The sequence below is a fragment of the Ipomoea nil genome, unplaced genomic scaffold (genome assembly GCF_001879475.1).
Source record: "Ipomoea nil cultivar Tokyo-kokei standard unplaced genomic scaffold, Asagao_1.1 scaffold0140, whole genome shotgun sequence".
NCBI lineage: Eukaryota > Viridiplantae > Streptophyta > Magnoliopsida > Solanales > Convolvulaceae > Ipomoea > Ipomoea nil.
Genome location: NW_017616568.1, coordinates 214,610 through 225,075, shown reverse-complemented (window position 1 = coordinate 225,075; position 10,466 = coordinate 214,610). Strand labels below are relative to the sequence as shown.

General features: G+C 33.6%; 1 protein-coding gene across 1 annotated transcript; it reads right to left on the bottom strand.

Annotated features, from left to right (window-relative positions):
- Window positions 1–6,427: 6,427 nt before the first annotated feature.
- On the bottom strand, window positions 6,428–8,978 carry LOC109170557 (nuclear-pore anchor-like). The gene is made up of 5 exons (XM_019319762.1): window positions 8,640–8,978; window positions 7,949–8,077; window positions 7,764–7,856; window positions 7,607–7,672; window positions 6,428–6,645 (listed from the first exon to the last, which is right to left on the bottom strand). Exons 2-5 carry the CDS (start codon window positions 7,967–7,969, stop codon window positions 6,523–6,525), a joined length of 303 nt encoding a protein of 100 aa, XP_019175307.1. The 5' UTR covers window positions 7,970–8,077; window positions 8,640–8,978; the 3' UTR covers window positions 6,428–6,522.
- Window positions 8,979–10,466: the final 1,488 nt, after the last annotated feature.

The window sequence follows — 10,466 nt, the reverse complement described above, 5'->3', positions numbered from 1 at the left end:
AAGGACCTTGGTCCCTTGCATCACTTTCTAGGTGTTGAGGTTGTTTCAACACCCACTGGCATGTTCCTCTCTCAGAGTCAATATATCACAGACATACTGGTTCGTTTTGAGATGGATGGTGCAAAGGCTGTTTCAACGCCACTTGCAACATCAGACAAGTTACTCCCTGCGCAATCCGGTACTGCTACAGTGGATGTAACTCAGTACCGGCGTCTTCTTGGCTTGTTGCAGTACTTGGTCATCGCTAGACCTGATGTGTCCTATGCAGTTAACCGGCTCTCACAGTTCATGCATATGCCTACGGAGGTGCACTGGCAAGCTGCGAAACGGTTGTTACGCTACCTGAAGGGTACGGTGTACCATGGGTTGTACCTCCATGTCGGGCAGCCTCTCTCACTTAGAGTGTATACAGATGTTGATTGGGCTGGGTGCACTGCCAGTGGGCGGTCCACTACCGCTTATCTATTGTATCTTGGGACCAATCTCATCTCTTGAAAATCCACTCGTCAAAAATCAGTTTCGCGCTCGTCTAGAGAAGCCGAATATCGAGCCTTGGCGAATGCTACTGCAGAAGTTTTGTGGGTTAAGAATCTGTTGCATGAGCTTCGACTACAGCTGTTGGGGCCTCCGGTTCTACTATGCGACAACCTCAGCCTACGTATGTGTGTAAGAACCCAGTGTTCCATTCACGCATGAAGCACCTCGCGCTCGACTATTTGCTAATGGTTCATTGGTGGTTCGGCATATTTCTTCGTCGGCTCAGCTTGCCGATTTTCTTACAAAGCCGTTGGGCCGTTCGCTGTTTCTTCGGTTCCGTTCCAAGATTGGAGTTTCCGATGGCTCCTCCATCTTGCGGGGGCGTGTTAAGGACGATATCTTTGGCTGACATATTTTTGTATATAATTAAATCTAGTTGCATTCCTTTTATGTAGCATTGTTAGACTGGTTGTTACAACAACCTGCTAACTACTCACTATCTTCTCTCCCTTGTATGCTATTTAAAGCTGATTGTTTTACATCAATAATATCAGTTGAGTTCATAATCTATTAGTATGTACTGTGCATACAAACTAGCTAAAACCTAACGTGCATTCCAGCCACAAATTAATTAAAGATGTAATTCCTCAGGTAAGGTTGAATTATATTTAAGTTTTCAGTATTAATTAATTAGCTTTAGCTTTTGCTTTTGGCAATCTCTAGGGTGCTGATACACAAAAGCAGGGTTTGGAGTAGATACAGAAAATATCTCGATCTGAGAGTATATATAACCATTTTGCGATGCATGCAGAATTACAGCGGAGGAAAGAAGAGCAAGTTTCAGTTTTTTTATTTTTTTTTTTTTTGTACCACATCGGCTGCGTTTAGGTGTGGGAAGGGAATGAGTGTAGCATAAAAGGCGAGGCCAACAGGGAGCAAAAACCATCTTTGCGCTTGGGGCAATGACGCAGCTGGTGAGGTTCTAACCGAGGCGCGTCTATTGCTGGTTGAAAACTATTTCCAAACCCCCTCTATGGCTTAGGTTCACCCTAAGCATTAGAGAATTTTTGGAAGGGCTTCCTTAATTACTTTGGAAGCTCTACAATTCTAGTTTAAACTTATTTGCTCAAAATTTTGTCTTTATTTTCATTTGGTAGTGGTTAAATTTTACCTTTAGGGTCTATAAGATGAGTATAAATATCTATGGCCTTGTCTGGTAAAAAATTGGCTTATAAGTTAATTTTCATTTCTTTGATGACTATTAATTGTTTGATTTAGTTAAAATATCAATATAAGTGTTTGGTTAATTAGTTTTTTGTAACTCTAAAATGTTAAAATTTAAAAAGTTATTCCAATCAACTTTTTTAATTAGTTTTTTCAGAAAAGAAATTATACCTAACAACTAATTTATCAAACACTTTTCTACAACAGCTTATGTTATTAACTAGTTCTATGTTATTAACTAGTTCTACAACAACAACTTATGTTATTAACTAGTTCTATGTTATTAACTAGTTCTACAACTAATGTTATTAACTAGTTCTACAACTAATGGTAGTTCTACCCTCTAATTAACACAATCAGCTAACAAACCCTCTAATTAACACAATCAGCTATCAGCTAACAACCATTTACTAAACAGGGCCTATATGTTTTTACAAATTAAATTAATAAAATTAATGTAATTAAAAAGGAAAATAATGGTAAAATAGTCACATCATATCATTTTTTTCTCCCCATCTCCATGGAAAACAAAATTCTTGGTTAAAATTCTTGGTCCAACCAAAGATTTTGTTTTCCTGCCAATAGAAAATGAATTCTATAAACCAAACACCAAAAAATAATATTTTCCTTCACTTTAAAAAAAAATATTTTTCGTAGAAAATCTTTTCCATCCATCCAAACATCCCTCAACTCTTGCTTCGACATTAATTAGTAAACAATAATAGGGTATGAATTAGTAAACAGTAAAGTGCAATAGCATAACTGTAAATAAATTAATAAGAAACCGCAACATTTTTAAAATGAAAGTTACATTGAGTCTTCAATTTTTCACATGTCTCATCGTACTATCGTTCTCATTTTTGTGCATTACTATATTCTTTGATTGATTTGGAAATCAAAATGATAATTGGGTTGCTTGATTTGAAAATCAAAATATTATATGAGGAGTTTTTTTTAAAAGATTTTTAAAGAAGGGATATCCGCGACATTTCAGTTTAGGAAGTGGCACGGATACCCTTGTTAAAAAAAAATTATGTAATTTTTTATTTAAATGTGTCGTCGATTTTTCACTTTTCACGATAATTTTACAAGTGTCATATATAAATACTCTTATACAAATGTAGTGGATGTGTAATTTTGTACTAGTGAAATATATGTAGTTTTAGCAATTATATTTTTTAAGTTGTAAAGTCATTTACCTAATTACTCCATGTCAACGAAGGGATACCTAAAACACAATATGAAAAATTGCCCCATGATTCTTCTCGTCCACATCAAATGACCAGCACACTTCTCGGTTTACCATCTATAGGAAATACGATATTTTGTAATCTATATCTAATCAAATCTAAAAACATAATAAGTCTTGATCAAAGTTATATCTCTAATTTATGTCAATGTTTTTAGTGCTAACTATTTTGTACATTGTATTTATAGAGTTGTACTATAAAACTTTTTGGACAAAAATACAATTACAGTTATAACTTCCGTTATCTTTTTTTATTATTTTTACCATGTACATGCATCTATCATATCTTTTCTTATATTCTGTAATGATAATAATATTTGCAGATATTATATATTAGATTAATATAATAAATAAATTTAATTCCATTTAATTTTAATTAGTATTTGTTAATTATTTTTTTAAATATGAATATTAGACATATGTTTTTGCGCATTGCGCATGGAAAAAACTAGTAATCTATCTACCATTCTAATAAGAGCGAATAATGTTAGGCCCTTAACTGGAACAAAAAAAAAATATCGGTAGTATTGTTTCTTAAAATGAATGGTTCATATTATTTTGATTTTAGTATTTATTTATTTATTTATTTATTTACCAAGTATTTTATACAAAGATAATAAATATTAATATTTTGTTCAATACTTTCACATGATAACCTACGACACACATTTCACAACGCATGAAACATGTAAGGAAAAAACTACCACTACCAAATATCAATAGGTGCTTGTAAGATAAAGAGTTAATAATACAACTAAGATCCCATCATATACACAACAAGGCAAATCTAAAGCTATTCCTACACCATAATCTCATTGCACGATGAATCCATCTATGCTACCACCAGTAACCTAATTGCACATGACACACTACCACTAAAAAAGAAGAAGAAGAAGAGGATATGTATTGAGGATGAAGACAATGACAATGCTACCCAAAAGAGAATCAAGAAGAATTAAAGAAATTTAAATCAAAAGTAGTATTTATTTAGACTATCGTTTTTAGACTAAGTATTTAGACTAGCGTTATTACAAAGTTGTAAACATTTGTTTTAGTGACAATAAAATCAATCTCTCATATATTATCTTGCATTTATATACTTTAAATTATCGATTTAAATAAACAAATTCAATATTTATTTACCTATGCATGAACATCTCTGATATAATATTGCATTGATATACTTTGAAATATTTATTGGAATAAGGTTTAAATTGGTCACTGAACGTAACCTGAAAATGCAATTATTCCACTGAACGAAAAAAAATTGCAATTAGGCCATTGAACACTCTAAATGTATGCAATTTCATAGTTACTATAAATTTTTGCAGGTTACCCGATTACGTGGCAGCTGAGTTGGCATTTTTAATAATTTTTAAATAATTTTTAATAAATTTTAATAATAATTTTTTTTAAAAAAAAACAGGGTTTTATTTTATTTTAATTTTTTTCCAATTTTTTAAAAATTATTATTAAAATTTATTTAAAAATTATTAAAAATGGCAACTCAGCTGCCACGTAAGCAGGTAACCTGCTAAAATTGATGGTAACCTGCTATCCGGTGAAATTGTATACATTTGGAGTGTTCAGTGGCCTAATTGCACGTTTTTGGAGTGTTTAGTGGCCTAATTACACTTTTTTTTTTTCGTTCAATGGCCTAATTGCATTTTCAGGTTACGTTCAGTGGCCAATTTAAATCTTATTCCATACTTATTTAAAAATAATCATTGAGCATTATTTCTTTCGCACAAAGCGTGCAAAAGAACTAGTAAATCTAATAAGAGACAATAAATGTGACACCCCGAAATCCAAATTAAATTCATTTAAGGGATTAATTAAGTAATTAATCCTATTTCAATTTGTAATTTAATTCCTTAAATTCCTGAAATTTAATAGTTGGGGACTAGTAATTGACTAGTCAACCCCAAAGTCAAAGTTGTACATTGAGCTTTGTAAGGAGTTCCCTTGTTCCTTACACTTCCTTATGTTAGTAAGGGTATTCATGACCTTTCACTTGTTGTTGGTATTGTAACCTAACCTAGTAGACCACCTTCATTCTCTCCTTACACTTTCTAAAAATCTAGCTCCACCTTCTCTCTAAAAAGGTGAGTAGCTTTTCTTCCAAGCCAAGTTGGAGCCTTGCCAAAACTTCAAGAGTTGCTTCCAAGATTCAACCTTTCTTATATTTGGGCATCTAGGAGGGTAAGATCTAAGTTCATCTTGTGTTTTTGGTTTTATCTAAGGTGTCTTTTCTTAAAGATAGGATCTTTATGATCTTTTGGTATGTTCTTGAAGTGGGTTTGGAAGGTTAGCCTTGTGAGGAGCTTGTTGAGGTGTAAAGTGAAGTCTTTAGTCTACAAGAGGTAACCCATGCTCTACAAAATCTATTTTCACTACAAGAAAAATGCACATAGACAACGGTTAATAACCGTTGTCGTAGGGGTATAATTTCTGTTGTTGAAGCCGGTGTTGTTGTAAGTCCCGCGCATAGACAACGGTTTTTTAACCGTTGTCTTTTCTAGAAACAACAACGGTTTTTTAACCGTTGTCTATTAAGTGTTGTTGAAGCCGTGTTGTTGTAAGTCAAGCACATAGACAACGGTTAATAACCGTTGTCTTTTCTAGAAACAACAACGGTTTTTTAACCGTTGTCTATTAAGTGTTGTTGAAGCCGGTGTTGTTGTATGTCACGCACATAGACAATGGTTAATAACCGTTGTCTTTTCTAGAAACAACAACGGTTTTTTAACCGTTGTCTATTAAGTGTTGTTGAAGCTGGTGTTGTTGTAAGTCACGCACATAGACAACGGTTAATAACCGTTGTCTTTTCTAGAAAAGACAACGGTTTAAGAACCGTTGTCTATTGAGTGTTGTTGAAACCAGTGTTGTTAAAAGTCATGTACATAGACAACGGTTTTAAACCGTTGTCGTTTCTTTCAAAGACAACGGTTTTTAACCCGTTTTCTATTCAATGTTGTTGAAACCCATGTTGTTAAAAGTGATGCACATAGACAACGGTTTTTAACTATTGTCTTTTCTTTAAAAAACAACAGTTATAAACTGTTGTCAATTGTGTTATTGAAACCGTAGTTGTTAAAAGTCACGCCCATAAAGTGTTGTCTTTTTTAGAAAAGACAACAGTTTCAAACTGTTGTCTTTTGTAAAATAGACAACGGTTTTTAACCGTTGTCTCAACGATTTTAACCGTTTTTAACCTGCTGAAATTTTAATCATATAAAAAATCAATTTATCCATTCACCATGGCCAAGTGTAGTTACAAAAGAACTAATTAACAAGTCTAAATACTTTCATGAACAATTCTAATCAAATCATATATCATCCAAGTCATAATACTACAAAAAAACAATTCACGAACCAAGTCTAAATGAGTACAATAACCGTTAAAAATCGTTGTCATAATCAACTTGTTGGAACTACATATAAAAAGTGAGTACATTTTTGCACTATTAAAAAGGATAGCACTAATATAATAAACAAACAAAGGTTAAATGGTCTCATTAGACCCGTAGGAAGGCATCACAAAGCCCATCATCTTGCTTCTACTATGAGTTTCATTTAAATAACCAACTGCAAAGCAAACTCACTTCCAATGCCTTAATCACGCTCTCAAGTTCACCTACCTTTTTAGACCACTCCTCCGAGCTCTCTTTATATAGTTCCACAAGCTTGTTTAACTACATGAATTAAGAATGTTAGGTACAGATGCAACCTGCAACTTTAAGTCCATCACACAGCATGCAAATATGATCTCTTTATTGTAGAATGATGAGTGGTGCAGAACCCTTATCTAACACTAGAAGAAAATTCATAAATCATACTTCACGTAAAACAGCCAAACAAGGTTGAGCCTAGTAGTAGGATGCATAAACATGCCCTAATATAGTAAAGAGATTTTGCATATATATTCAGCATATTTGAGTACTTTACTGAGTTAATACCAAGCCAATCCATATCCCTATTAGGAGACAAGAAACGAACCACAATTAAAGAACAGAGGGAAAAAGAATCTATAATTCAGATAAAACTACTTTTCTCCAGGTGGCATTACAATTTTTTAGAATTTGAATTATGTGGCTGGTAGTCTTTAGCCTACGTATAAATAGGGCTTTTATCTTGTACAGTTTTACACAGAAACATATATACAGTTTTACAGTTCCAACACTTAACACAATTGTTGCATTGTATCTTTTTGATTGATATCTTTACAACTCTATCTATACATACCAACATTTTACAATAAGAAGGCTGCACCCACTGATCCCTGTCGTCAAAAAATTAACTAAAGAGGGAAATGAGTCTATGACAAGGCAAGCTACATGCCTATTATAAAGAAAACTTTCAGTGGACAACTACAATAGCTTCTAGCTCTAATAGACAAAAAGGTGGTATAATTGAATGTCTAATAAACCAAACAAAGTGCAGGTATTAAGACTGGGGAAAAAAACATTTAATGCATTTCCTATCTGAGGATGATTAAGAGCTACATGCATCAGAATTTATGCCAAGAAAAAATTTATTGCCACAAAAGTATATTCTAAAGCTCTGTGTTCACCAGCTAAATGCTTTTTTGTGAATTAATTACTTTACTCATGAACTTAAGTATAAAAGAGGATAGAAAAAATAGAAAACACTTACAGTAGAAATCTCAGCAGATGATTGTTCCTCTGTCCTAGAAGCTGCATCCTTTGATGATAACAGCTCCTTCAATTATGTAATGAAGATACAAAAATTATTAGGAAACAAATGGATCAACCAGGAAAATAAATAACATAAAGGAAACTAACAGACAAACCTGCTCCAAGGATGCCAACTTCAAATCCAGCTCCCTTACTCTGTCCTTGTACCATGTCAAAGAGCTAGAACTTTCACTGAACTTCCTCTCTACCTAAATTTGTCAATACATTCATATCAGTGATGTTGTGTGGGTGAACCAAAGAATAAATAGTAGGCATGACATGCTCTTCAATACCAACTTACATCAGAAAGTTTAACAGACATGTATGCCTCAAGTTTGGAATGAGTTTTACGAAGGTTTATGAGATCATTGACTTTGGTAGTTAACTCGTCATTAAGCCATGTGTGATGCCTCTCAATTAGCTCCTTCTCCTGCTTGGGTAACATGAGATATATAATGTCCCAAAATGTAATACATAGGATCTTTATTTATTGCATGAAGCAGGTTCAGACAAATCCAGTAGTCATAGCAATTAGCCATCACATATGCATTATTTTGGTAGTAAAGTATCAACCACAAGATGTGAAAAGATAAGTATTATCTGTAAAAATGTAAAATATATGATTCCCATTACCCAAAATAAAGTAGAAACGACTCCTACATTGAATCACTATGCTGCAAAAAGTAAATATCAACTAAGCTCTTTTTTAACCTGTTGCCTCATCTTATTAGCCTCATCAGTAACATTTTTCATGAAAAGCATGTGTTTTATTGTCCTATCAATAAAGGGAATAAGCAAAAATAACACATTGCTTAAAGCCTTAGTTAATTGCAAACTAGATTGATACAGTTGAGTAATAAGCAAAAAAATAAAAATAAATAAATAAATAAAAACATAGTTGAGTAATACAGTCCAACACAAATCAATTGCAAATCATATTTCACAAATTACGGTCTAGCACACATTATGAATTTCATTGCAGGAGGCGTTACCTTGGTTCACATGTGAGGCTAAGGCAGAGAACAGGCAGCAGTTTCGTCGTCGACAGGGGCGGAGGCGGAGACCGGACAGTAGCTTCCTCGTCGGCAGGGGCTGAGGCGGAGACTAGGCCGCAGCTTGGGCGAAGGCGGAGACCGGAGAGGAGATGCGGAGTCCTCCGGTGTCGTCGACAGCAGCTTTGTGGTCGGGACTCGGCAAGGGCGGAGGCGGAGTCTTGCTGTCAGCTGAGTTAGGGCTTGGGGAGTTGGGGGAACTAGGGAAGCGATAGAAGGGTAGACGATTAGGAAATTGGGGTACACCTCTAAGTTCTACTTTGTTTTTCTTTTGGCCAGCGAGAGGCGCCATTTTTTCGGCTAATTGGGCAATTGGAGGTGGCGATGGCGGTCTGGAGGCGGCGTTTGGAGAAGAGAACTACGGAGTAATGTTTTAGGGATTTAGGAGAGAAGAGAGAAAGATGTGTGGGTTGTAAAAATTTGGTGGGAATTAGATTTTAGGTTTTGGTGGGAATTAGATTTTAATGAAATAATTTTCACACACCAATATTGAGAGTAACAATATCTTTTGTATCAATAGCGAGAGTATATATTTTTAAAATAAGTATTAAATTAAAATTTCAACACTAAATTATAAATCTTTAGCTAGAGTAATTTTTTACTTTCATAAAAATTATGCAAATAATACATTTAGTGAGGGAGTTTTTCATCTGTCACTAATTTTCTGTCACTAAAACTGTTTTTCTTGTAGTGATAACATATATATCTAATATAATAAGGAAAATAACGAAATTTTATTTTTATTTTATAATAAAGCTTCATTTTTTTTTCAAATTAAATAAGTATATTCATGGTTTTATAGGGACCGGGTCCACCATAAACCGGGTATATAGGTATAGAACGGGAGTAAGAAAATAGTAGCTTTATTACCCGGGTCGCTAGACCCAAAATAGTACCGGGTATATAGGTACAGAACACGAGATTCATAGATTTTATACTGTAGATTCATAAATTCTATACTGTAGATTTATAAAATCTTTACTCTAGATTCATAATTTCTAAATCGTAGATTCATAATTTAAATACAATAGATTCATAATTTCTATACAGTAGATTCATAATTTCTACACTGCAGATTCTAATTTCTGTATTGTTGATTCATAATTTCTAAATTGTATAGTTATCAAATTATGAACATATAGTTTTGTGATTTGTGAATACAGAGTTCAACAATTGGGAATATGAACATAAGGTCCTGTAATTGTGAATATAGAGTTCAATTATTATGAATATTATGAATTAAAAAAATTATGAATATATAGTTCGGTAATTATGAACATAGAACAGTGTGCACCATGCATGGTGCACACGATTGCACAACATAATTTGCCCTTTATTACCCGAAGGTTTATTCTTCCAAAGGCTGGCGGCCTAATTATTACAAAGATCGCGGCAAAAGAAATGGGCTATAGCTAACTGTACGACGTTAACTACTCTTTCATATCCATTCTCCACGTGTCCCATGCATGCCGGAAAGGTCGATTACCAACCCCGGCCCCTATCATACCGCCCTTAACTCCTCCACACCATACCGCACCATTCTGAACACCACACCGCACCGCACAGGGCCGTTCTATGCCATGTAATTTAATGAATTGAAAATAAAACTTTAATGAATTGTAAAATAAAATTTTAATGAATTGGCATTTAAATTTTAGCGAATAATTTTATATTTAAATATGAACGAAAATAAAACTATTAAATTAACTTTTGAATTGTATTCTTTCTTTATTAATTTTTTATGCATTATATTTGGACAAAAAATTT

Excerpts from the sequence above, each read along its gene's own strand:
- LOC109170557 (XM_019319762.1), bottom strand. The coding sequence starts at position 7,969 with ATGTCTGTTAAACTTTCTGAT. Across the intron at positions 7,857-7,948 it reads TGTCTGTTAAACTTTCTGAT|GTAGAGAGGAAGTTCAGTGA; the intron begins GTAAGTTGGTAT and ends TGACAAATTTAG. Across the intron at positions 6,646-7,606 it reads CATCTGCTGAGATTTCTACT|TTAAACAAGCTTGTGGAACT; the intron begins GTAAGTGTTTTC and ends TAATTCATGTAG.